At 38.2% G+C, this 27,927-nt stretch overlaps 2 protein-coding genes across 8 annotated transcripts in view; one reads left to right on the forward strand and one right to left on the reverse strand.

Moving 5' to 3' along the window:
* Spn (Spinophilin) overlaps positions 1-27,927 on the forward strand; it is a 171,735-nt gene that overhangs the window by 31,158 nt on the left and 112,650 nt on the right. For 6 of the 7 annotated variants that reach the window (XM_065230361.1, XM_065230364.1, XM_065230358.1 and 3 more), the window contains exon 2: positions 24,905-26,235. In XM_065230361.1, the coding sequence (XP_065086433.1) occupies positions 24,936-26,235 (1,300 nt within the window). In that variant the 5' untranslated portion in view covers positions 24,905-24,935. Of the gene's footprint in view, positions 1-24,659; positions 24,834-24,904; positions 26,236-27,927 lie in introns of those variants that run through there. The other variant, XM_065230360.1, reaches the window with a different exon arrangement.
* On the reverse strand, positions 11,341-13,582 carry LOC135708614 (uncharacterized). The gene is made up of 5 exons (XM_065230716.1): positions 13,271-13,582; positions 12,824-13,204; positions 12,599-12,770; positions 12,461-12,540; positions 11,341-11,736 (listed from the first exon to the last, which is right to left on the reverse strand). The coding sequence occupies exons 1-5, from the start codon at positions 13,545-13,547 to the stop codon at positions 11,549-11,551; spliced, it is 1,098 nt and encodes a 365-aa protein (XP_065086788.1). The 5' UTR covers positions 13,548-13,582; the 3' UTR covers positions 11,341-11,548.

Genomic DNA, 27,927 nt, shown 5'->3' on the forward strand with positions numbered 1-27,927 from the left:
CTGTTTATTTGTATGTGAGCTTGAAATGCGATCATGCAACCTTTTCCCGATTGTCCTACAGTCACCACACAACTTTATCTTGAAGCCGGGGAAAATATTGTTTGCGCCTTATTTTTTTAGTAAAATATATTGACTTTGTTTTTCTGCGAATTAAATTAATCGAAATAATTTATATGCACACTACCAGCAAGTGATTATTCTGCGCTGGAACCTAGACTCGGACTCAAGACGATCGCGCATTGGTAAATCTTCCTAAGCAACATGTTATATAACAGTTTATATAACGTTTGTACGACTGGTTTTGGTTGTATAGCAGTTTACAGGGTGGCCAGCAAACCGGGAAATCCGGGAATACCGGGAAATATCCGGGAATTTGGAAAGTAACCGGGAAAACCGGGAAAAACCCGTGAATTCTGTAAGAGAACCGGGAAAATAAATTAACCATAGCATAGGAACAAATTTTTACATCAGAATTTCAGAATAAACCATTAAAACAGAGTGATCCTTTAGCAAATGAATGTCTTGCTCTATTTGTTGCATAATTTTCTTCAGTATACCGTCTTATTGTTTTTAGAATTTAATCACTCAGCAATATTGCAAATTGATTTTTGTCGTTTCAATTTCAGATGTAAAGTGCATGGTCCTCTAAAGAAAATATTGAAGATGCTGGAGTTTGGAACAAATATTTGTAAAAACCGAAACTGAATTATTCTTTTCCGGGGTTTTAATTTTTCGTTGTTCAAAATTCTCATGATAAATTCCAGAATTAACTTGGAATTCTGCTCTGAATTATCTTGAAATTGTTCTGAAATAAACCAGAAAACATTCCGCGTAATAATTACCGTTGAATTCTTTTAGGAATTTTCTTACAACCCCTTCTAAGAATTTATTGGAATCCTTCATATAATTCCCGTTCCCGCCTATCCGGAGACTTTGATTCCTTTAAAAATCTTTTCAAACATTTCTTTTAACTCTATTCAAAACAAAAGAAATCGTTCGAAAATTAATTTATAAACCCCTTGGAGTATTTTAAAGAATTTCTTTCTAATTATCAGCAAATTTTTTGGAATCAATTGTGTTTGGGTTATGTGATGAATCATTCGCACTAGGGTTGAAATTATTGCCAGAACTACTAAAATTACCTAGCAGTTTAATTTAGAACTTGCATTCTTCTCCAAAGAAATCCTTCCAAATTCATCTAACAATTTCTATGGATTTCATATAAGAATAATTCTGGAAATCTGCTCTTCTCCTTCGAAAACTGTGTGGGAATCCTTCTCAATATTTGTTTTTAATCAACACTTTGAATTCTTTTAAATTTTACTAAAAATTCCAGGGTTTGTCCGCCAGATTCTACAGATTGCTATGTAATTTGTTATTACCCTTAAAATGCTTCCAAGTCTCAGAGCGTGACAATTATGACTCCACGACTCATAAGTATGATGTTTTTTTTTTTTTATAAATCTGTGATCTTGAAAAAAATTCAAGATTTCCCATTTTAATTATTATTTCTCCAAATCTTGCATCACGAAGCATGTTATTAATCACAAATTTTAAAGAAAAGTTCTAGTTTCAGACTCTACACAAATTTCAAAGCTCCAGAATCTTTGGAATCTTCTTAAATCACATTTTTTTTATCCTATCAGTAAATTTTGTTTTTTTTTTGTTGCATATTAACAACCGGGAATTTTTAAGATTTGAACCGGGAAAACCGGGAAAAAACCGGGATTTTCAAAATGAAAATTCACTGGCCACCCTGCGAGTTTACTCAACATAATTCTATGAATTTGTGTTACTTGGGTTGGCACTTTGAACTGACGTAAAAAATCTACATGCCCTTTACAACAAGATCGCTAAGAAAAGCCTTTATAATAGTGAACATGAATCACTTTTCTCGACTAGTTAATTCAGTTTTGTAAATTTATTTATTTATTTATTTATTTATTTATTACTTTGATATCTTCATCCGACAATTTGTTGTCTTAATGAATAATTCTTAGCATCAACATCAATTCATTTTTCTTAGCCTTGAGCGAAATTGAACAGAGTTTTCATTGAAGTCGAACAAATTATAAACATCGTTGAAATTGCGCATGACTGCACGTACTGGCTCGTTACCGTCGTAGTCCTGTCGCCAGCGTGGTAAGCGGAGAAATTCGGTATTCCTGAGTGCATAGCCGGGAATGTTAATGTCGATGAGAGCAAGAAGATTCGGTGCATCAAGTTCGGCGTTCAGTAGTTTCGCTACAAATACAGCTTTCGCGTTCTTCCTCCTTTGTTCCAGCGTTTCCAATCCCAGTAGTTGGCATCTATTCTCGTAGGGTGGCAGATTAACCGGGTCATTCCACGGTAAGTTGCGAAGAGCGTATCGTACAAATTTGCGCTGAACGGCCTCTATGCGATCGATCACGGTGATATGAAACGGATCCCGAGATCATTGGACCAACAAGACTAACATACAGCGATTTCAATGTGCAAGGATCTTGAAACTCCTTTGTCACCTTTCCAATGAAACCAAGCTGCCGTCGTGCCTTCGCAATAACATCTTCGTGGTGGTTCCTGAACGTGAGACTTGAGTCCAATGTAATTCCAAGATCACGCACTGTCTGCACGCGTGATAGGGTGGTTCCGTCGATGACATATTCATATTGAAGGAAATTTTTCTTGCGGTGGAAGCTAATGACGTGGCATTTAGGTACGCTGAGGGTCATATTGTTGGCACGACATCACAATGCAAACTTTTCCAGTGCCTCCTGGAGTCGCAGACAGTCGTCTTCGTTTTCAACGATCACATAGATTTTTGTATCATCAGCATAAATAAAGTAACATCCATTTTCCAGAAGCACAGTTGCGTCATTGATGTACAGCGAAAATAGCAACGGTCCCAAGTTAATTCCTTGAGGTACACCGGAGGTATTGCAGAACCAGTCTGAAGTTGAAGATCCAATCTTTACTGCAAGAGTCCTGTTGCAGAGATATGATTCGAGCCATTGAACGAAATTGGCAGATGAGCCCATCTTGCGTAGTTTAGCCAGAAGAATGGAGTGGTTGACCCGGTCAAATGCAGCTTTCAAGTCAGTGTATATTGTATCTACTTGCTTTCCCTGCCCAATATTTCGAAGACAGATCGAAGTAAACTCAGTGACGTTTGTGGTTTCACTTCTTCCGGGGAAAAACCCATGCTGATTCGTAGATATGTGACTTTTTGTTCTGTTGAACATATAGTTGGAGACGATAATTTCGAGCAATTTTGAGCAAGCACAGAGGGACGTTATTCCACGGTAACAGCTGACATCAGTTTTGCTACCCTTCTTATGAACAGGAAACATAAAGGACGACTTCCAGTCTGTTGGAAACTTGGCCACGCTCATGGACAGGTAGAAGATGCACAGCAGTGGTTCCAGTAGTTGAACGGAGCATTTTTTTATGACACATGCAGGAATTCCATCAGGGCCAGGATTGTTCGACGACTTCAGTTTTTTGACAGCCTTGATGAAATCTTCTGCTAAAATCTCAAAGGTATCCAGCTCAATCACGTCAGTTGGAGTGAAGTCAAGGGGATCAGCAGCATCCTCATTCACAGGCGAGCCTTTAAAAACGGAACGGAAAAACTCAGCAAAAAGTCCACACTTTTCCGAGCTAGTGTGTGCCACTTTCTGATCTAAGGACATAGAAGTTTCCTTTCGCTTTGAATTAACAAAATTCCAGAAACATTTAGGATTTCGCTTGAGGTTTCTTTCGATTCCACTGGCGTATTTGCGGTAGAGTTTGCCATTCAAACTCCTGTATCGACGACTAGCTGTATAGAAGACTAATTTGTCTGATAGAGAACGAGATCTGCGGTAAGTCCTGTGTGTGAGTTTGCAATGCTTTTTCCTTCTTTCAGTTCCTTGTTTGACCACGGGGGCTTCATTGGTGGGCGATGTAGCGGTACACATTGATCTATTGCTTGGCGGACAGAAACGGCAAAAAAGTGAACGGCTGTGTCGAAATCCAAACAGCTCCTGACAGGCGACCAATCAACCTCACTCAATAACGTCGACAATCGTAGGAAGTCAGCTTTAGCAAAGTTGTAGGCCTGGTAGTCGAAGTCGTCATTTTCGAAACGCATGGAAAAGCTGTTATTCAAGGTGACTACGAACGGGGGATGGCAAACATCGATAGCAACGAGCGGGTCGTCTACACTGTCAATGGAAATGAGCGAAGTAAAAATAAACCTAGTTGACTGTAAAAATGCTTCCAAAGTAGAGCTAACATTAGCTGAGTACAGGTTGTTTAGTTGTTGAAAATGCACTTTTGATGTGTATGTTATTCAGCAAGAGTGGTTCGTTGTGTAGAAGCCTTCAAATGAGTAATATATTCACTTTATTTATATTCACTTAGTAGTAAAGTAAAGTAGCTGAAAAAGCGGCAAATACAGCTACAAGCTGAAGCTAGTAAAATAGTTTTAAAGAGCGTTTACTCAACTTTTTCACAAGCATTATACAATTTGTCAATCGCACTGAATAACAGCAGTGTTATTCAGTGCGATTGACAAATTGAGTAATGTTTGTGAAAAAGTTGAATTAACGCTCTTCAAAGCTATTTTACTAGCTTCAGCTTGTAGCTGTATTTGCCGCTTTATTAAGCTACTTTACAGCACAACGCTGAAAAAGTTGGTTTATAAAGCTGAAAATGTCAGTTAAGTATCTAAAGTGACACGCATTCGTAAAAAATGTTACTGACTGAAATAAGCAGGGTGTCGACTACCTGAAAAACCTGGAAAATCGGGGAATATCAGGGAATTAATTTTTAGTCTGGAAAATCAGGGAATCTCAGGGAATTTCATGCAAATTCAGGGAAACCTTTCTTCAGAAACTTATTAATTAGTATGATTGATTTCGCTAGTTTTAAACAATAACTCAGTGTAGTTTGAAGTTGGTTGTTCATTTCAAATTTTAAATAGAGTTGCAAACTTGTGGTTGCTCAATGCTTAATGTTGCATTTTTGCGAATTGAGCAAAAAATACTTAAATAAAAGGATATTTCGATGATTTTGAGTCTAACATAAATTAAGCTCCCACTGGATGTTGGAACATTCTTTAATTCAATCATTTTTGTAGCCGCTAGACGGTGTTAGTTGTTGCAAAATTTAATCTCGAAATGTGTGTGTGCGTCTCTTAATGTATGTTGCGCTTAGTTGCGTCTGAAAAAATTCAACCTTTGAATATATTGGTGTGTTTGTTCGATCCAGCTGTGTTCAACAAAAATCAATCCTTTGAGTGCATCGGAGCACCTGTCAGTAAATGCACGAATGGTAATGAATTAAATGAAGAGAACGATGTTTCTTCCGAATACAGTACTTGTTTGCTAGCCCTCCCCTTGGCTAGTTTTTTAACCTGGACGTTGGTGGGCGGGCCTAATCTTATGCTTCATAGTGGAGCGTGTGAGACGGTTGGTTTAGATCCGGCATCGTTGGTTCATGCCGTGACAGAATAGCGTCATGAGCATGCGATGAGGACTACTGAACTTCCCCTCTCTGATGAACCATTGCATAAGAGAACCAAAGTTCTAGCCTGAAGTGATAGTATCACACTTGTTACTCCTTCGTTTGAGAGCCGCGTTGTAGTACGCTTACGTATAGGCACTGACGTTGGGTGTGATACTGGCGGGTTTTGCCGCAAATCACTCATATTTTTTTTTACGCAGATAGATTTATTTGGGTTTGCAAGTTTGGGTTTATACTATTGAAATATTTCAGAAAGTGCCCAACAGTGCTCCTTCTACTTGCGTGACAAGCTTTCGTTGTTGTTTTCATTGAGGTATTACTCAGGGAACAATGTTAAACACCATTTTTGTACATGGTATTGCAACTAATCTTATATGTGCTTCATTTTGATTTGGGATAAGTGTTTGAACTATGGCTCGGGATTTCCACTGTGGCGTGCTTCTATTGTGACGTATCCATACGTAATTTTGGGGGACGACATAGTGGAAACGTGTGAGCGTAGTTGAAGCATATACCCTATGTAATTTAAAAATCAGCTAAGAAACTAACTTCAAAGTGAAGCATTTTAGTCACTTGAAGGTGTCACCTGGGACGAACTAATATATATTAAATATAGGTCAAAGTCAAAAACAACTTGAAACACGTTAAATTTTAGATTACATTCACAAGTGCAGGTACTTAATAAAGCATGGTAGGTAGATTAGAGATTTCAATTATTTATTAAATTAGACTAGAGATATCATAATCATCAAACGAACTTAAATAAGAAAATTAAGACAGCCTAGTAGCATTAAGTGGATTAACAGAAGAGTTAGGATGCGGAGGGTCCGCTTAGGGAGGCAACTAGCCTTTAAAGCAACGGCCAACTAGCCTTTTCATGTATTGTCTGTTTATTTTGATTATTGCTTTAAAATATCAATTTCGTATATATGTGAAAGGATGAATCAGTGGGGGATGGATTTTCGGTTTCTTTACATTTAGCATCACTATGTGTCATTTCCTCAAAACTCCCCAATAACCGGCCTCTTCAATCCCTTCCTTTTCCCATGGCGTTCAAGTAGTCCGCATAGACTATTCAGCCATTACCCGTCCTTTATCCTCGGCTTTGAATTGACTTGCGCTCCCATTGACCCACCAAACGCTGCAAAATGAAAATGAAATGAAATACAGTACTTGTTTGCTAGCTGGACTAAAAGTGCAGCCTAGTTAGCGAATTCCACTCGCTAACTTGGTTGGCTTGTCGAACTTCAAAAAACACTGAGGTAAACTTCAATGGCTTGTTCGATCGACGTGTTGCACGTTTATTGAGTTGAAACAGTGTAAAGTTTCTTAATGATATTTTCACTGCATTGTACTTGCGATTTAAATAGGTTTAATGCTTTCGCTAAATACGCTTTCAAGTCTTGATTTCAGTGTGAAATGAAAATAATTACAAATTTATGTATATTAACACTTAATATTCCATTCGAATGCCCCTCACCAATTATGACAACGAAATGTCAAACTAAATGTGACGTCTATTTTTGATGTATAATAATTGGATTAAAGACAAGTGTTTCATATCTAAAATGCAGAGTGACCAGTGATCCGGGAAACTAAGAAACTGGGCTGAAGTCACCGGAAAAAAAACCGGGAAAATCCCGTGAATTTCAAGCGATAATTTTAAAGAGAGTTCCACGCAATTTCCAAATGAATTTAGAGGAGAACCCCAAGATAATACTGAACAAAATTTGAAGACAATTTTCGACGGGAGAATTTCCCCTGCCCGATGGTGTTGGCAGGGAAAGGGGATTACAAGTTTTGCTCTCAAAAGCTAATTAGCGCTTTTCAATTGGTGGTCAAGAATTCTGAGGTGAATTTCATGGGAATTGTGCGGAGAATTCCGAGAAATAAAGTGAATTACAAAAAAAATAAGCTTTATTGAACGAGTTTAATATTCAAAAAGAATCTATGGACAATTCCAAGCATTTTTGGAGTATTCTACATAAATGTTCAAGGGATTCCCAGAAAGAATTAAAAAAATTGAAAAGAATTCTGAAAAGAACTCTGTGCATGGAAATGATTCTAAAGGAAATGCTTAAGAACAATTAAATAAAATCCTGTTAAGTTTTGAGTGAATTTTCATACACAAATTGTGAATACTTAGAACGCGTCCCAGAAACAAATTCAAGATCCAGGAAAGTAGATTTATTCAGAGAGGGTTGCAGTTTCCTTCATACTGATTACCTGGCATTTACCTCTTTTAAAATGTGTGTATTTAGAAAAATGCGCTGCATCCTGTTTTTGGCAACACGCCATTTATGGCTTATTTGCATTCTATAAAATGTATGGAACGCTTTATTCAATTTGAAATTGTATAGGATCAATTTTCATGGGTTAGAGGTCCATGTAGTATTTCATGAAAAAAATGTCCAGAAGGCCTTTAGTATAGCACTGAGGAAAGTAATAGCCGATGGGATTGCTAAAACCGGGTAGGCACTGCACCTGGAATTATTGTGGAATTTACTGGAAAGTCAGGGAATATCAGGGAATTTGGTTTTCTTCATTGAGTCGACACCCTGATAAGTCACATAAAAGCTTCTGAGCAATTCCAAGTCACATAGGGAAACAAATAAACAAATGTTATATTTTAGCTCTCCGAATTCCAGAAACTTGGCAACATTGTTCGCTACGGGCAATCAACCAATTTAGTGGTGGAATTTGGCCATTTTGACTCTCGCATAATTAATCAAAATGGCGTATTCTATATTTTTCAATAAGCACAGCTCATCTAATCGAAATGGCGTCTGAGATAAAGTTGTAGGAAACTGGATTGTGAATTTTTTTTACAGATTCCCGTCTAAAAATGAAGAAAACATCTGCTTAAAACTTCAATATAAAAAACAGTACATTTTATAGATTTTTTAATTTATGTTTACTTGAAAGCTTATCAAAAACCCTAACTATCCTGAAATGGACTCAATGGATACTTCAAAATTGATCAACATCGTAGAACATAAACTTTTAGTAAAATGTTTGAACTTTCTTTTCTGGACAAAAAAATATTTATGGGAAAAAAAGTTCGAAATGATGTTGATGTTTTACGATTTTGGTCAATTTTGTAGTTACCATTGTGTCCAATTATGAAAAGATAGCAGTTTTTAAAAGCTTTCAAATAAACGTAAGTTTGAAAAATCTAAAAAATATTTATTTTGTCATTGAAATTTTTGAAAGCTTTTTTTTTTTGCAAAAACATATATTTTTCAGTGTGTATTTTTTTTTTCAAAAATGGCAATCCAGTTTCCTACAACTTTGTCTCTGACGTAATTTTGATTACATTGGCCGTTTTCGTGCTATAATTTATTGAAAAATATCGAACACGCCATTATGAAAAATTAGGCTTGAGTAAAAATGATCGAATTCCGAAACAAACTTGGTTCATTGCCCCTAGTGAACAATTATGCAAAGTTTCAGGGAATTCGCAGATAATAAAATCGATAATAAAATCGATTCGTTAATTGGCGTGGAACTGCTCTTCTACTAGGATACTGTCAACAGCTAATCTTATTCCATGTATGTATTGCAATTGAAATGGCAAATTATCATTTTTTTAAAAGACGAATTTGCTCCTGATCCAAAATGTCAACTCGGGAGTTGAGGTCATTAAAAATAGTGTACAAGATATCATCAAATCGCACAACGTATTTTGGCTTCATAATATTTGATCTCAATCATCGTAATTCAAAAGTAGAGGATGTCAAAAAATTTCTCTGATATCTTAAATATTTGTCGACGAAGGCTTGTAAAGTATTTCTGACTGTTTTCTTTTGTTTTTTCCTTGATTTGTTTTCCGTCGATCTTGTTTTCCGTACTGAGTACCAATGCTACCGACCTATCGACCCAACGGCTTTACTTCCCGTGATCAGAGATTTTATGCCTCAGAAAATCCCGGCGGCGCCGACTGGGATTGAACGCAGGTCCTTTGGGGTGAGAAGCAATCACGCTTGCCACGTTTACGACGCTTACCACGCTTACCACCGGATCCGCTGACTGTTTTCGACGCACATTTCGATGGAAGAAGCTATTAAAGGTTGAACACGAAAAAATCCGGTTACAAAAACCTTAGTGGGGTTTAAAAGTGTGTTTTAGTTTTCATAGTTCAGTGTTACAGCTATGCATTAGTAGGTATTATGTTTATTGTAAGACCATTGTTTCGGTCTTTCTTCTTACCATAAGCCATTGCTCGATTTTTTCTTCGTACATCTTTTGCACGAGCGCTGTTCCCACTTGTTTGGCTACCAAATTCCATTTCCGCTTGAAATCCTTCAGGTCAATTCCAGCTCCACCCTTTTTCTTTAGTATGTGCTTCACAATTGACCAGTACTCCTCAATTGGCCTTAGTTCCGGAGTATTGACTGGATTCATCTCCTTGTGACGCCATTTTCGCTATACCACTGTTTGGTGGAATTTGAGTAGTGGAAGCTTGCCAAGTTCATTCTGACCGGCAATCCATCTCATGCTGCTCCAGAAAATGCAGTAGTCTCTTCCTTAGGCACTCCCCCTGGTAAATTTGCTGGTTCATGGACCCAAATGTAATGAAAATTTCGCTTTTCAGCCCTCAACTGCAGATTAGGGGCTGTTCATTAACTACGTAGACAGTTTTTTGAGATTCTTGGCCCCTCCCTCCCCCTGCCATCCATACAAAATTGTTTAAATTTGTATGGACCGTGGATGATTGCCAGACAAGGAACTTTTGGGGGAATTGCGGTTTATTTTTGCTTTCACATTCTTCCGGGGCACTCTTCCGGTCAACCGAGGTATAAAATTCGATCAAGGTATACTGTGATTCTATACACTCTTAGCATGACTCAGTGAAATTTTGAAAAAAATACTCCAAAAATGCCTTAAATGGCAGTGTTTTTAATGTTGCATAATGGTTTATTATGGGCAAGGATTCACATTTTTTTTTCTAAAATTCGGCGATTTTGGATCTTGTAAAATTTTCAAAATGGCGCTTTTGGCATTTTTCAAAAAAATGTAGCACGGAAACGGTACTTCTGATTAAAATGAAGTCTTGGATAAATTGTATAAAAAAAAATGTTTTTTTCTGGGAAAAATATGAAAATATTTATATATATTTAAGTAATTCCAAGTATAAATTCAAAACAATGTTTAAACCTAAATATCTCAAAATGTTCTTGCTCGATTTTTGATTTTTTTTTTCACTACTTTGCCTGGGACTGCTCAAGAGAATGTCGCTGAAGCGAATCGATCAATGCACGTTGGACGTTCTGCATTGTTCGGGGATGATTTGTCTTAGTCGAAGGCTTTATGAAATTATTTACTCATGACCTTTTTACATATCAGAAGCGCTTTTGTTGTTTGGTTATTGTCGCTAACCTTGAACTCGAAGTCCAAAGAGCACATGTCTTCAGAGATATTGTTCAGTGGCCTAAACCATTGATGAAGGGTATGTGGAATAAAACGGATGGGGTCTCCTTAGCTCAGTCGGTAAAGGCGCAACTACAAAGCAAGACCATTATACAGGTGGCTGGGTTCGATCTCCGCTCCGGTCTAGAAATTTATTGGGTTGAAAAATTTCTCAACTTCCCTGGGCTCCGTGTTCTTGCCACACAATTATACTAATGCAAAAATGGTATAGGCATCTAAAGCTCTCAATTAATAATTGTAGAAGTGCATCTAGAACATTAAGTTGAGAGCACGCAGTAAGCTAATATACAATAGGCAATAAGCTTGAAATGCAAAGTAGAAGAAGTAACTATTTTCTTGAACACTAACCGCTTCCAGCCCTGCCTTACCCCGAGTAGTCTTTTTAGAATATTACCTCCACACTGGAATTTTATTTGTGCTGTTTCTATCAATCCGGGAAAATCATGTTGAACAAACAGGAAAAAACGGGGAAAATGGCGAGAATTCAAATTCTTAATTCCACCCTGCAATTGGTTCTCTCTTAAGCTTATATTGTGGCCAAATTTTCACAAAATGATTTTCTTAACTTAATTCACAAAGTTAGTAAACAACTTCATTTTATTGGGTTAGATACTGGACTGCTTATGAAATTTCACACAAACATATATTCCTGGCAGTTTGCATCCTCCGTGACCCCCTCGGCCACTAGGAACCCGTCTCGATCCACACAAAACAGCACCCCGTTGCGATCCTGCAATGTAATATAGTTTCCATTGCCTTCGCATAGCAGTTCTACCGTCATACCGGCCTCGCTGAATATCCTCCGATCACGTGCACAATCTGAAATATGGTAAATGTTATCAAAATTTGTAAATCTCATCAATGAAATATAATCAACCAAAAATCTTGCGTTCTCCTCCTTCGCGCAACCAAATGCGGATTAAAATTCTCTATAGGCAATTAATTTTCCTTGGCATCGCCTACTCAACGATAAAAGAAAATCACAACCAAGCTGTGAATGAACGACGACGAAGACGACGACGACGACGACGACGACGACGATGCGGCAGAGCAAAACAAAGTTAAGTAGCAGCAGAAAGAAGTCTTACCGAAATGTTGAAATTAAACAGACATTCGGCTCAAGTGGGGCAAACTCCTCCAAACCACCACCGCTGTTCCGAATGTTAACAGTAATCCCTCGATTTATGCGGTGGGTGGTGCTGTCCAGTGTTAACCATAAACTAGTTATCTACAGAAGGTCGGCGCAGAGAGAAAGCGATGGGTGGACGGTGCCACCCATCGCATAAATGGAGGGATAACCGTACGGTTATGGTGTGTTTGAAGCGTGAGCGAAGTGTTCTTAGTAAACATCTTCCCACTCCCGTACGACACCGGACGGGTGGTAGTTGGCGGTGGGTAGCGATGCTCTTCTTGAGGACAAACAACCGTTCGTGTGAACGAGTGCCCGGTGGAGGCCTACATTTAGGCGATTACATTTCCAAGTACGCGTCATATTTCTTGACCAGGAAGCGGGGAATGGCAAAATGTATCGTATTGTACTTACTGCAGGTCATCAAGTGCGCCTTAAGACTACTCGTTTGGTATTGCTCGATCCGGGTGCCATCGCGCCAGGTGCAATATGCTCTGAAATTGAAATTTTATAGCTTTCCATTTGGTGCCATTATGCTGTCGTCGTACTCACATGCCACTTTCGACTTCGTATCTCCCATAGGAGCCATCGTAATCGCACACCACGTCCGTATGGCGCACGTTCACCTGACCGTGGGTGGCAAATTTCCACTCAAGTCGGCGCTGAGCGAAGGATGCACTTTCACACTGCCGCAGGTATCTGTCGCCGTGCATGGTTCGGTTGTCTGTGTAGGATAGGGTTAGCATATTTTTCTCTGTTCTGAAACAGTATACTCACAGCAAGGAAGCTTCTTCCACATCGAAGGCAACACTGCCGGTACCCGGGGCCATGGTTCACCCGTTTTCGGATCAGCACACCAGCACACCCCTCCGTCGCATTGCAATGACTCGAAATTCCCCTCGGATGTACAATGAAGGGTGACGTCTTGCCTACCGGCTGCTTCCAGGTCCGAACGAAGCCGACTGCAGGCACAGGTCATATCATCCGCCTTGCCGTGCCATTGCCAACCGAAGATCCGCTGACCGGTGGATGAATAGCAGAAGCATCTCCCCAGTAGTCGATCCCCTCGGCACTGCTTTGGCCGAAAGTTCCCTAACTGGTCACATTGTGGTTTCCAGAGAACCTTGCTCGACACGTGCTTGGTGGCAAGGCAGTTGGCTGTTTTGAGTCATAAATTATCCTCTGGGTTTATGTTATGATCTGCTTGCTCAAGCGCTTACTTACTCGGATTCAGCATACAAATCGCTCCTTTTGCACACAGTAATCCAGGAGCACAGGGAGTTACTCCATCACAACCGATATCGCCGAGACCGAGGCCTCTAACGCAACCGGGACAACACCCATCCAGAGACACGCCCGGAGCCCAGTATTCATCCACAGCACACTGAATATGAGAAATGCATCCGAAAATACTGTTGCACGGAACTTTCCCGGCATTTTGCTGACATTTCACCGATATTGCGACGAAGAAGAAAATAATCAAATTCGTAATATTATTCATAGCTGCTAGTCGGAGTCAGCACTCAATCAGAGCTAATGGAAAACTAGTACCGAGATAGTTTCCAACCGATAGCAGATATTGTCAAGAGGTTTCCATAACCAATGTGCAGCGATGCATAGCACAGGATATAATGGCAACGTCATAACGAATCTTATCAATAATCACTTTCAAGTGCTTCCCAATCCGATATACCTAGCTTTCAACGGCTGCTCCGACTTGTGTTATCTAGGCCTAGGGCTATCTATGTGAGTAAAATTTTTAACCGTACATACTTTTATTTAGGGCTTTGAAATTTTACTCTGCCAAATGCCACTATGTGAATCGATATTATCTCGAACTCGTTTCCCGGGAATCTGTTCCTATTTCCCGGGAAATAAGTTTAGAAGGATTTTTGGATGAAAGCTACAAAAAATTTCCCAGAAGAGCCAAAAGAAACTTCTTGCAAAAAAGTTTGGATTAACTTCCAGAGGAATCTGACGATCTTCTAAGGTAAACTGGAAGAATTTTCCGAGGTAAGCCTGGATAAATTTCCTGGGAGACTAGACAAAAATTTTAGGAGACCCGAAGATATTTCCGTGCGAAGCCAAAAAGATTAATCATGGAAGTCGGTAGAAACTTCCGGGGCTGTCGAATTCTGGGGTAGTTTCAATGAAAGTTTTTAAAAACTTGCAGATGAATCTTCCGAAGTCAGAAGTACTTCTGGATGAAGCTTTTGATGAAATCAGATTCTAGGAAAGTTGGAAGAGAATTCTGGGAGAATTGAGATATATCTTCTAGATCAAAAGAAACTCTATAAACTACGAAAAAAATCAGCAATCGATTACAGCTTGGAAATTTCATCCAATGGAAGCAAAAATATAAAAATTAAGTGGCTAAACTATTCCATACTTTATAAATCGTTCAGCAGAAGCTAAAACAAATAATTGTGATAACTTTATACTTTTCTGGTCTATGAACTAAAATATTTCCCGAATCCCGGGAAGAGGCATCAGCTGTTTCCCGTTTCTCGGGAAACCAATAATAGCCGGGAAATGGACACTACTTCGAACATTTGAAGTGTTAAACATTAATCAAAGTCCAGCTACTAGAAAATGCTTCTCAACATTCTTGCGTTAGGAATGTTAAAACCATTTATTTTTTTCCGTCGGTCTTGTTTTCCGTACTGAGTACCAATGCTACCGACGCCAGGAAGGCAGCTCCCACACCTGGACCCTAACTATCGACCCATCAAGTCATGGTCCAAAGGGTTTACTTCCCTTCCGAAGGAAAGCGTGATCAGAGGTTTTATGGCGCAGAAAATACCGGCGATGCCGACTGGGATTCAACCCAGGCCTTTTGGGGTAAGAGGCCATCACGCTTACCACTACACCACCGGCGGCGCCTATAAAAAAACAATTTGATGTCGTGGTCTTATTATTTTTTTAAATGCATTTTTTGTTTATCTAATTTATGGATTTATTTAAAGATTAATTAAGACATACGGTATATTTGGAGTAATTTGAGTTCATAATTAGATTGTTCTTTTGAACCTAACTTTTTTATGACTAATCCACCTAGCTAGGTGTAAATTAAGTCGAGATTGCAAAATGGTGTTTTCAGCAATGTTTTAGATACTATCAGGGCTGGTAGCGAGTCACTTTTTAGTGACTTGGTCACTTTTTTCAAGCCACTAAAAAGTCTCCTTTTTTAAGGCCAAGTCACTGAAGTCACTTTTTTATGTAATCAGTCACTATTTTCAACTTTTGTAGAGTGAATTTATATCAAAATTGACCATACTTTGCTTTGTGACGTTTAATCGTCTTTCTCTTTCTACAGGGTGTCTTCTCGTTTTTCAAAATAAAATTACCTGAGTTTTCCAGGTTTTTCCAGAACTTTAATGGATAAATTTCAGGTTTATAATAAGAAAGATATTTTAAAAGGCGTTCAAAATATGCTTTTTTGGAAGATCAAAAACAACAGTAATCAGAGGCGTCGCGTGCCTCATTTGTTTACCTGTGCACCAAACTTTGTTCGTTATAGTTTACCACCACATATTAGTTTTTGTTTTATTTTTTGAATGCTCCATGAATTCGAGGGACATATTCTTAATTACTATATTGATCACTACCTAACGTAACATTTGAAGGGCCTAACAACAACAAAACTTGTATGGCCCTTTTCGCGCTAACCGAAGTAGGAGGCATTGCAAAACTTAACAAATTCTCGTTTTTATCACAAGGTTAACTCTTTCGACTGAAGTGTAATGAAGAATATCCGTCAAACACTTCCGAAAACATTTTTTGATACAAAACAGTGTCAAAATCTAGAGAAAATTCATGAAGTCCTCTGGGTAGCAAACGTGAAGTAATCAACTCTTAATTCATCAGAACAGCTCAGGAAGCTCATAAGCAACGGCGCAACCATCAGTAAGTGAGAGATTTACAACTTACAAGAGATTAGAGTGAGCTTTTGCGCTCTCTTTCTCCATTACTCTCTTTGCCTGCAATCAGATATCCAAGTGCATAGCGAGAAATGCACGCTTCAGACACCCATACATCACAAATGTTCTTCTAATTTAAACTCACACATTCAAACCGGTCTGCTAGTATGATAACGTCCAAAGCGTACCAGACTGCTGTTTCCGTGTTGCTCCCGTTTGACGCGTGACTGCTGAAAATTTCAATTACAACTAGTGGTGCAAACCGCCATGTATTGTGGGAAATTTATGGTATGTTTCAAGAGGTGATTGAAGGTCTGCTTGGATTACATCAGGCATTTAACCATTCACAAACTTGCCACCCACAACCCAAAAAAGCTCGCTTTTAGGATCACTATTTAACGAGTTTTGTAATGGTAGTGATGTCGACATGCTTGAAATCAATGCATTAGGGATTGGGCAGACCATCCGAACTGAACTGAATCCTTTTTGAAGCAAATCAAGGTCGAAGATTTAATTGAGCCACACTATAAAATAGTGTATTCATGGTCACTTGTGGTCTGGCGTAAAGAAGTACAGCTATAATGTACATCAAATCTATAAAAATCTAAACGCATTTTTTAATTTATTTACACCTGTGTCGTGCACAGGTTGCACATGTGGACGCGACGCCACTGACAGTAATTAACCCAAAAGTTTTTAAGACATGGTAATCAGTTTTAAAGAAACAGCTTTACAATCAAATCCATTGAATGTTGAAGTTTAGCACCTACTTAATTTCTCACTTTAATAAAGTTAAAAAAAACGTACTTATCGTACGAGATCTAAAAATATTCAATGTCTTGAAGTTTCGTATTCCATGTACAAGTTCAAGATATTTAAAATTTTCAAAGTGCCTGAATTAAGGAAAACAAATAAATGGTTTATTTCAAGTTCGTAATTACCTTTGTGAAAGATTAGAGATCTTCATTGCAGTCCCACTAACTTCATAACAATTGTAAGAACTTTGAAGAAGTTCCGAGGAATGAAAGGAAATGCTGAGAATTTCAGTGAAGCTCCATAAACAAACTGCGGGAACATAAGGGAAGTTAACACACTGAAAATATGGGGAACTTACTTGAAGCCTTAAGATCCTCAAATCGGTTCTTTTAACATCCGAAAATTTTCAGGAACTTTTACGAAGTTCCTAGAATTTCAGAGCACATCATAGGTGTTAAGCGAACTTGAGAAATATTGGAAACTTGTGGGTATTGTGTAAATTTTTAAGAAGTTTTAAGCACCTCAGAAAAACTAGATCTAGAGATCTTTTTTGAATTACAGATCTTAAGAGCAGTTTCCATGACTTTAGTTCAAACTTTTGAAGCAGTTTAAAGATCTATAATCGTAAATTTAGAAAAAAATAATTAAGAACCCTCAAGATGTTCCGAGAATTTCAAGGAAGTACGGAGACCATCAGATAATTTATGAAAACTTCAGAAATATATCAGGAACTTCACAGAAGTCCAGAGAATTTCAGAGAAATTTATCTTCAATAGAATTAAGAGCTTCACTACCGTTCTACGCGTATCTGTCCCATGTTACTTTTGGGCGTTTTTTACTTTTGGGCGTTTTTCACTTTTGTTCATAAAACAGTACTCTTTTAGGTAGACTTTGGATTGAAAATAGAAAAACATATTGTTTGTTCTGGGTTTGAATAAAAACAACATCAAGCCTAATTGTCCCATGTTGAAATTCTACGCATAAGTGTCCCACAAAGATTTTCTCGACTGAATTTATCATTACGAATCGATTTGTGTACACAAATTATGGAAACAGGATTTATACAATCAAAAGAAACAGTATGAACTATTTTAGGAAGTGGCAGTTTTATTTAATGTTGATAAATATTAAGAAAATCAGGATTTCATATTAAAAAAGCCAGTTTCTAATTTCAAAAAAATGCAATATAAGACACTAATGTAGACACTCGCCACCCCCCACACTCGCCCTATAGTGTCTACTAGAGAGGGTCTAGTATAAAAGAGAAGCGGATTCAAAACAAACTGCCTTGGCAACCTATGCCTGGGTAGTTTCTAGCAACACTGCCAATGCAATCCAGATAGCCGTTGCCCGATTGACTCTGGCTTTGACAGTTCGTTTGGCTCAAAACCAGCTAGTCCGCTCCTCTCTTATACTAGACCCTCTCTAGTGTCTAGGTGTTTCATGAAAAGCCCCTTATCTATATATATATAAAAATGAATTTCTGTCTGTCTGTCTGACCCTTATGGACTCGGAAACTACTGAACCGATCGGCGTGAAAATTTGTATGTAGGGGTTTTTGGGGCAGGGAAAGGTTATTATGATGGTTCGAGACCCCTCCCCCTACCTGTAAAGGGAGGGCTCCCATACAAATGAAACTGAAATTTCTGCATAACTCGAGAAGTTCTGTCGACGAGAACTAATCAAGCAAATGGAACCAAATTTGGCATGTGGAGGTCATAGGGGGTAGCCCCTTGGATAAGATGGGGAGGGGGGCTACGTACAATATAGCATGCGCATAAACTCAAGCTAATATTGAATCCCGAGCAAGGCCGGGCGCACTCAGCTAGTATAATATAATAATACGTAGTATAAAGGTCAACTCCGTACGGAAGAAATTTGCATGTGCATGTCAACTCTTCCAAAGTATTTCTTAAAATCATCGAAGCCCACGTTCAACGATCGTGTAACTTATTGATCTTTTGTCCACAGCATGTCAGCCATAAATCTACGGTCGGACTCAAAATGATTAAGCACAATCTCCTTTAGGCCTACGTTCATCTTGCTAAGGAGTAGAACAAGATGCTATGAAGTTTATGTTCTAAATAGTACATTCATCATTAGTTTCTTGAGATACCCATACTTCAAATAGTTTTATAGATGTGTCAACAAATTTATTGTTGGTATAATTTAATGATTGAAAGCTATACAAACTATCTAGGATCTTCCAAAACTGCGGAGAACGCAAGCACGCTCATGTAATCACAAGAGTAAAGACGTCAAACGCAACGTGACCATCAAAGCAACACTGACAGTAACAGTTCCTAGTGGGACTAAAATGCGTAGAATTTCCTACTTCAGTGCAAATTTCTAGGCATAACAGTCCCATTAAATATTGTTCGTATAAAAATAGGCTTAACTGATTTCATTGAAGGTTATTTCTGTAGTTTTCACTAAAACATATTGATTCTGTTGAAATGTGAACAATGCGCTAACTTGTTTTAACGTATATTTCTTCCAATGAGCAGAAATGATTCTAAACATTATTCGCGATTTTCTCAGAAGCAACTGTTGAAACATGGGACTGATATGCGTAGAACGGCAGTTCAGAGATCAGAGAATAAAAGGGCAGTTCAAATAATTTCATGGAAATAGTAGAAACCTTGAAGAATTTCCGGAAACTTCAGCAAAACTCCGAGAGAATTTCTGGGACGTGATAAAAATTATATAAACAACCGGAAAACGTAAGATTGTTATATCATGAAGATTTCAAGTACTTTAAAAATACGAAAATTTAGCATTATTTGATTAGAGAATATCAACGAAGTTCCATTAATTAAAAAAAAAAGTGAACAAGCAGCGATATCTTCAAGAAATTCCAGAAAATAATAAATTCAGAATAATAATAAATAAATCTAAATAATAAATTTAGATAGTTTCATGATATTCAGCGAAGTTCCCAGTACTTCGAGGACGATCAGATAGCTTCAGAATAATCCCATGAACTTAAGCAAATTTGCAGCGGCTTACAAGGAATTCCGTGGAATTATGGGGTATTCCAAGAAATCTATGATTGATCCGAAATGGCCAGGGAATTTTGAATATATATCAGAAAATTTTCCGGATTATTAAATAAATTTAGAGAACTTCAGGTAAGCATAGATAATAGGGTGTCCCGAAATTGCACTATGTCTGGAAATCTGGGGGCTCAACCTCCTGTTTGATACCCACTTTTGATGATTGAATGCAGTGATGTACAACAAAAAACATCATTTTAGAGAATGTGAAAAATTGTAACTAACAAATCGGACACAGAACATGCCGTAGCAATTTTTTCTCTTATAGTTTTGACCCTTGAAAATCTGCAAAAAATATAAAAGGGTAAGATTTCACTGAAATTTAAAGAACTAAAAATATTTATTGGATAATAGCTATGAAAAATGGACTTTTTTCAAAAATCTCGTCGGGGCGACCTCTAAACAACATTTCCCAGAGTTGCCGCGATACAAAAGTTTGTTTGTAACATCCCTAGCTATCATTTGGAGGCTGAGCCCCCAGATTTCCAGACATAGTGCAATTTTGGGACACCCTAATAGATAAGTTTAGGGAAAATAAGTGAGCGTTTATAATGGTTAGGATACTTAAGGAAAATTGTCGAAACTTCAAGGCAAATCAATTAATTTCAGTAAAGTTGCGGCTTCATAAAATATACTGATCAATTCAGGGCAGTCTAGAGAACTTTTTTTAAGCAGTTTTAATCACACCATGAAAGTCTTGACTATTGAAGAAGTCTTAAATTAGGGTCGATAATTTAATAGATGTTTCATGAACTTCAGAAAAATCTTGAGAACCTCAGTGAAAATCATAGAACTATATTAATTATTTCGTTTGAATTCCATGGAAATTGCGGTTGCACAAAAATTCCAGAAATATAGAAAAACTTCGAAAACCTCTCCGAAGACCAGTGGTCTTCAGAATCATTTCGAGAACTTCATAGAAATCTATTGAGCTTAAGGGGAAATCCGTGATTTTCAGGAACTTTTATGAACATTAGCAATTTGGAGGGATTTCAGGGAGAGGTCAGTTCCACTAGTTTCAGAAAATTAGTGGGAAATTTAAAGCAGTTCCCAGATTTCCAGAAGTTCACTGAAGCTTAAACATGTTTAGGACGGTTCAATTAAATTCAGCGCAGTACAACAAGCTTCATGGGAACTGCAAAAACGTTAGAGCAATTTTGAGAATTTCAGAAAAGAACCGAGAACTTTAGAGCAGTTCCGTTAACATTAGAGAAGTCGTATAAATTTTAAAGAAGTTTAGATAACTTCAGCGAATTGTTAAACTTTTAGAGGAGATCCACGATCGTTAGACAAATTAAGGAAACTTTAGGAAGTCCTATAAAGTTCAGGGAAGTTTAAGAATTTGATGAGTAGTATTGTCAGGCTAGTTTCTCAAACTACCAAAGAACTTCAAGGCAGTTTCATTAACTTCTGGAAAATTTTGGGAACTTTCAAGTAGTTTTGAAGACCTCAGAATAGTCCATTCCATATTCAATGGAAATTTCGATGAAGCTATCCTCCGAATTCAATTTTCTTTTAGTTTTCCTCGGAATTATCTTGAAATTCTCCACAATAAGAAAACCGTTGGAAAGATTCTCCGAATATTAATTGAATTAATTTCAGATTTTATTTTCAATCTCACTCCTTCCCTTGGAATTCTGCTCACATTGAAAGTATTCTAAGAATTCATTGGCATTTCTCATCACAAATTCCTTAGATTTATTCTCATAATTTGTTTGGCAAACTCTCCTGAATTCATTTTCCGAATTCCTATGAAGATGTCCTGCAGTTATTCTCAGATTTAATTGTAATCCTCCTTTTATTATTTTCAAAAAAATTCCAAGGGCTTATGCTCCGAATTTGTTTTCTCCCACAAACTTTATGAAATTATCCTCAGAATGCCCTTGGAATTTTCCTTTGAAGTTCACAGGAGTTGTGGTCCTCAGAAATTCCTAAGAGTCATCATTGAAATTTACTTTTAATTCAATTCAGGGTTCCTTGAAATTCTACTCATAACTATCAGGCTTGTCATGAAATCTAAAACTGGACTGGATCTAAGAAAATAAAATCTAAATCTGAGTGAGATTTAATTGAGTTCAAGATTCTGAATAAAATCAAAGTAAAGTTTGTAAATTACGAGTTCCAAAAATATGTACTTCTGTCAAACAGTGGCGCAGTCTGGATTTCTATTTCTAACCGTTTTAGTTTTAAGAATTATGTGATTAAAAAAATAAAGTTCATTCCATTTTCATGCCCCAAATAACGATAATTTGTTTGGAACGAGATCTTCCTCCATAACAGTCTTGAAATTCTGTGCAGAACACTTTACAAAATTCCCCTAAAATCAATCCTGAAATTTACTCAATTCTTCTTTTTCTGCTTTGGACAGAGATGGGCTCTGCGTAGTGGTTAGAATCCATGCTTCTCACGCTCTCCGGACGAATGACCCAAAAATGTGTTAAAGTGACTATAATACAAGGAAAATCAAAAGGACTAAGTTCTCCAAATCGCCCTGGAGCTCAGATCCAATTATCTACTGGGTCTTCCACGATTGTGCAATATATTAACAACAATATATTAGCAATCATTGACGGTAAATTTCAATGTAGATGACGTTCTAGGTTCTCCAAATCATCCTTGGATTATCTGATAGCAAGTTATCAATGGATGAAGTTCTTCGGGGTTGTTCATTGCAAAAAGGTGATGTTTGACTTGATCAACTGCTTGCTGTATCCAAGGCCTGACTTCGCTGAATACCTCCAATCGTTCAGTAACACAATAAATGGAACATAACACTGGCTAAAAAGAAGACGACAATTCAAACTAAACTAAAAATAAAAGACATTTTAGGATTGAGTTTCACAATGTTTCCAGAATGTTCAGAAGATTTCGAATGTTGTTTTGTTAGATATCCGGAAATGGCAAAATTAAATCATAAATCAATAGAAATAATTCATTGTTGGACACAAATAACTCGAAGGAACTGAATCGAGGACTCCTAAGCGTCCCTAATTAGCATTAGCATTATTGACCGCCCACGGTTGCTACTCTGTTATTACCAGATCAGCTGCAATTACACAGAGAACCAACAGATGATGTTTGGGACTAATATTCATCCTAAATGTGTAAAAACTGAAGATCTAATATTTAGCAATACCAGCGCCGGACGTGTCCGAATGCAGGTCCAATAGGGAATTAACTTTAACTTAACTTTGACTTAACTTTAACATAACTTTAACTTAACTTTGAATTAACTTTAACTTAACTTTAACTTAACTTTAACCTAACTTTAACTTAACTTTAACTTAACTTTAACTTAACTTTAACTTAACTTTAACTTAACTTTATCTTAGCTTTAACTTAACTTTAACTTAACTTTATCTTAGCTTTAACTTAACTTTAACTTTACTTTAACTTAACTTTAACTTAACTTTAATTTTAATTTAACTTTACATTAACTTTAATTTAACTTCTGTAGGCTAGTTCATCTCTAAGCTGAAAGAGTGAATATTTATAATATAAATGCAAAATTCAATAATATAAATGAAATATTATAATATAATCCTAGAGGTGTTTCATCATCGAAGAGCTGAAATCAAGCTTGAATAATTAAAATCCATACATCACGCATGAATGAAAACTGTAAATCTAATGATGTCATATATTCAAATATTCAACGATCTGAAAATAAACTTATCTTATTTAAAACAATGGATCTAACTTGAGTGAAGGCTGAGAAAAACTAATCATTACGTTATAAATCCAAAGATGTTCCGTCATCAACGATCTCAAAAGATGTTTCATCATTGAAGAGATGAAATTTTTTTTTTAAATAATAATATTTCTTCAGAGGGCTCCTAAGCGTCCCTAATGACCTTAAAGTGAATTCATGTGTGCATTGCATATCAAATGCGTTTTGACTGACCAGTAATGTATTATTTACCTTTTTATATCTACCATAGAACTGCAAACCATATAGGAACGAACGACAGACTTCCAGCAATTTTGAATGCAAATGTCTTCGTTTAGCCTATATTCCATCATCAAATCGGAATGCTGCGCTCGGAGCTGTCTGTCTCTGTCTGTCTGCGTTTCATTGTTTCAACCAAAGGCTTCATTATTATCAGACCGAAACTTAATCGCCTAATTGCAATCGTTTCATTCGCCACTACCGTCGTAATCTCAACCAGAGTCCAGAATGCATCTTCTTTCTCTGTATTTTTGCTGTCTCGTAGTGATAGTAATAGGTAGCGACTATGGAGGACAAACATCAACACAACAGTCGCACCGTTGAGATGTCTAGTAGGTACCTACACCCAACCGGGAAATGTAAGATTCTATTACAGATTTGCATGAAAAGTTTGCAGATTCTGTAATGTGATCGCCGGAAGGTTTTTAAAATAATTTTGCAATTGTTATGGTATTGCGTTTAGACGCTGCAGTTCCTTGCAAAAACTATGAAACATATGCAAAGGATGTAATCAATCCAGCCTTACATTGGATGTGTAAGACCAATTTGCTTTGCGTGTATATGTACAAAACCGTACTGTATGGCTCGGGAGACGAGCAGCAAGCGAGCCAAGTAACAGCCGGCAACCGAATTGTCATATCTTATCAGCATTATGAGCTGGAACTGGAGGTCGGAGTGGGGGTAGGTAGTGGTCGGTTGGCCGGTCGGTCGGTCGGACTCGTTACGTTGCTGGACGTCGACGACACTATCTTGTTGTTTGCCTACATATAGCACCGAAAGCACGTGGCAAATCCACTAGCTAGCAGTACTATGTGATCATCCCTGCTGAGGCTTTCCCTCCGTGTCTGTTACCTCCGAAAGTGACCGACACCGAAGCGCTCGCTGGCAGTATGATAGCTCTAGCTGCAAGCCGACGACAAGCGATAAAACCTCAGCAAGTGTACTCTTATACTAGTCATTTTTGAGAATTCCGTTCGATTGGTTGTGAAACTTTCAGAATTGTTACGTTTGTCGCGTTTCGTTGTTTTTCTCTAGCTAATTGATTCGGGACTGTTGTTTGATTTCTATTATCATTGATACTGTGACTAAGCGTAAATACGAAAATGGTTAGACAATGATTGTCAGTAGAATTGAATCACGTAATCTGATGGTTGTTTTTCTTTCTGTTCCTTTGCAGGTTTCTGTAACGAGTGAAACCACTCCACAAGATGGACAAGTCATCCGCAGCGGGTGCCGCATCGGGGCCTAAAGTGTCCCAGATTGCCAATCTATTCCAGCGAAAGCCGGTGGAAGTGACACCGGAAGTGTCAGCCAAGGAGGTCATAAATCATCCTTCCCCGACGGCAACCGTAGTCCGGACCGAGTCCCACGCAGCGCGGTTCAACAACGCACGGGCTCTGTTTGAAAAACTCGGCGAAGGACGCGTCAACAGGCCACCGCCATTCAGTATTAAAATGTCACATTCCAGTAGTAAGGAGGACAATCTGTCGGAGGTCGGTTCCGAGCATGATCGATCCCCCTCTCCCAAGCGAAGACATCACCCGATCAGTAACGGGATTGGAAAGCTGGATTCCAATAGGATATTGAACCAGTCGCGATTGAAGTCGGAAAAGCCCGAGAAACCGGAGAAGCCGGAACGGAAGTTCAACTCCCGTGAGTTGATCGAGAAACAGAAAAATTGGACATCACATTTTTCCAAGACGCGAACAACAAAGGTTGGCAGCGATTTTAATCGATGTGATATTATAAGGACTGTCCCTGGAACGGGAATCATACCTGGAGGTAGCAACGCTACGAGCAATCCGATCACTACCAATGGTGACGCCTGTGTGCAATCATCCAAAGAGCCCAGTAGACCACGGCTGCCGGAAGTTCAACATACTCCGGTTCCGGTGCAGCATCGGTTACAGTCACCCAGTGAACCACCTCCTAGTCCTCCCAAAAGACAGACTCCTCCTCCGCCTCCACCGGAGAAGGGTCCCCGTAACATTCGTCAGAATTCATTCCCATCGCCAACCAAAATTCCTCCAGCCGTTCCTCCACATGCAATCGACCCTAGTTCGCTAAGTCCCACCAAGATCAGCCCGGAAAAGCTCAAATCACCTCTCCGGCAAGCGGAACCCCCACCACCAGTCGTTCCATCTTCGCTACCTCCCGTTGCACCCGTTCGCAGCAACAACAACAACAATAACAACAAATCGGACGAACCACCGGAAAAGGGCGTCCGTAAGAAGTCGCTCGAAACCACCTTGGACGAACAGGCGACCAAAACGTTCAAATATCCGGAACTGGGTGGCCTCCGGCGGCAGTCGACCGAGAAGGACAGTGGTACCAGCGGTTTGACGTCGCCGGCCCATGCCATTAGCTCGTCGCCGAGCCCTGGGGCCAGTGCCTCATCGGGACCTTCTTCGCCGATTCACACCGAAGACGAAAAGCAGGAGAATGAACCCACGGAGAAAGCCGACAAGCTGGACGAAGACGAAGGCATTCCGGCGGAGGAAAAAAGCGGTAAGTGGATTTCACTTCCTTTAACGATAACAATACTGTTTCGGGGCTCCCCGGGGTTCGGTTCTATTCGGATTGATTGCGTTGATTCCTACATTTGGAATGTGTACGATAAGAAATGGTTAACTTTTTATATGAATCATTGCACCCACCAGTTGGGTTTAAGCAGAGGCGCCGATGTAAGCGATGATTCGGAGGGGTCAAGATATGTTTTATATTAATCCTGAATAATCCAAAGGCATATACTGCTTATCATCGCATATCAGTCCCACAATTATATGCGAAAAAACTAAGGACTTTGATCATGAAAGATGTGAAACAACATCAAGTCAGTTTGTCCCTTCAAGCAAGGTAATCGCATACAGGGCTGGTAGTAGGTCACTAAAAAGTCACTTTTTACACCAAAAAATTAACAAAAGTCACTTTTTTCACAACCAATATAGATTGTGAAGGATTTTAAATTAAAAAAAATATCATCAACTTGTTTAAATTGAGTGCTTGGCACTTACAGTAGTTATGACGAAATATGCAAAAAACCCCGAAATACTCATGGAATTTTAATACACTAGGATAAACTGGGAAAAGTAATGAATTTCGATTACAAATCAGAGACAACATACTTCCTTTTTCCGAAAATAAATTCTAAACCTAGAAAACTTTTCAAGGAATTATCAAAAATTTAAAAAAAAATTTGAAGAGAAATTTAAAGGAATTCTAAGGAATTCAGAGAAGAATACCAAAGCACAGACTACGGAAAGTCTCAAGTAAATTTAAGTGCTCTAAACCAGGTTTACCCATATAGTGAAGTCTGGTTTACGGCTTAAGCGGAGGTGCGCTGAGACTGACACAGCGTCGCTTTTGATATAACATTATGAAAGACGCAAAATTGTACTCCAGTAACAATTTTGAATCAAAGGTTGTGCTCTCAAACCTACTATTTTCTTAGCCTTTTAAAGGTGTTGAACTAAAAATGATCCGAATCAGTGTTGGGAAAATATCAAAAAATCAAATCTCACCAACGCCCAAGATCACGCTTGATTTTCGTAGACAAAAATCAACAAGCAAGCTGTGATATCGCAGCTCGGAATATCAAGCTAACAAAACTCACCAGCTGCAAATCTCACCAAACTGTGGTGAGATTGAAATTTCATGATTTTTACTTTACACCCGAACGGAACCGAAACTTCCATAGCTGCTGGCAGCAGTCACTTCGTGTCTGCCATCGGTGAAAATTAAAAAGAGATAGCAAGCTATGCTTTCTCTTTCTAAGAAAACGATGTGAAATGGAATCATTTTTGTGTCGAGTCAACTCTCAGCTTGATTTTTGCACGTTGTGAATAGTCTCGCAATATCAAAGGAGCTTGTAAAATCAATATCAAGCATGATATTTTGTGATATTGCGAGCGCTTGAGAGCGGTAAAATATCAATTGATTTCTGATTTTACCAACACTGATCCGAATTAAATTTTCTAAATGACGTAATTCTACATCTAGAGATTTTAATTATCTTGATTTTTCTTATTTTCTGAATTGACAATCATTTTATGTGGACGCTTGTGGAGCAGTGCAGAAAAATGTTACACATAAGGTGTTGAAGGGTTAAGGTTAGAAACCGTGTTAGGATGTTGTTTGCATAATCAAGAATTTATGTTTATAGGCTAATTGTTTGTCAGAATTTTAAGTTTTTAGCTTATA

The sequence above is a fragment of the Ochlerotatus camptorhynchus genome, unplaced genomic scaffold (assembly GCF_037179485.1).
Source record: "Ochlerotatus camptorhynchus isolate MF236.1 unplaced genomic scaffold, CSIRO-AGI_Acam_v1.1 ptg000330l, whole genome shotgun sequence".
Classification (NCBI taxonomy): Eukaryota; Metazoa; Arthropoda; class Insecta; order Diptera; family Culicidae; genus Ochlerotatus; species Ochlerotatus camptorhynchus.

What these genes read in the sequence shown, in the direction of transcription:
- LOC135708614 (XM_065230716.1), bottom strand. Translation starts at nt 13,547, where the DNA reads ATGAATAATATTACGAATTTGATTATTTTCTTCTTCGTCGCAATATCG. An exon ending in GTGGAAGAAGCTTCCTTGCT is followed by an intron (nt 12,771 to 12,823) that starts GTGAGTATACTG and finishes TATCCTACACAG; the next exon opens with ACAACCGAACCATGCACGGC. An exon ending in TACGAAGTCGAAAGTGGCAT is followed by an intron (nt 12,541 to 12,598) that starts GTGAGTACGACG and finishes TTTCAATTTCAG; the next exon opens with AGCATATTGCACCTGGCGCG.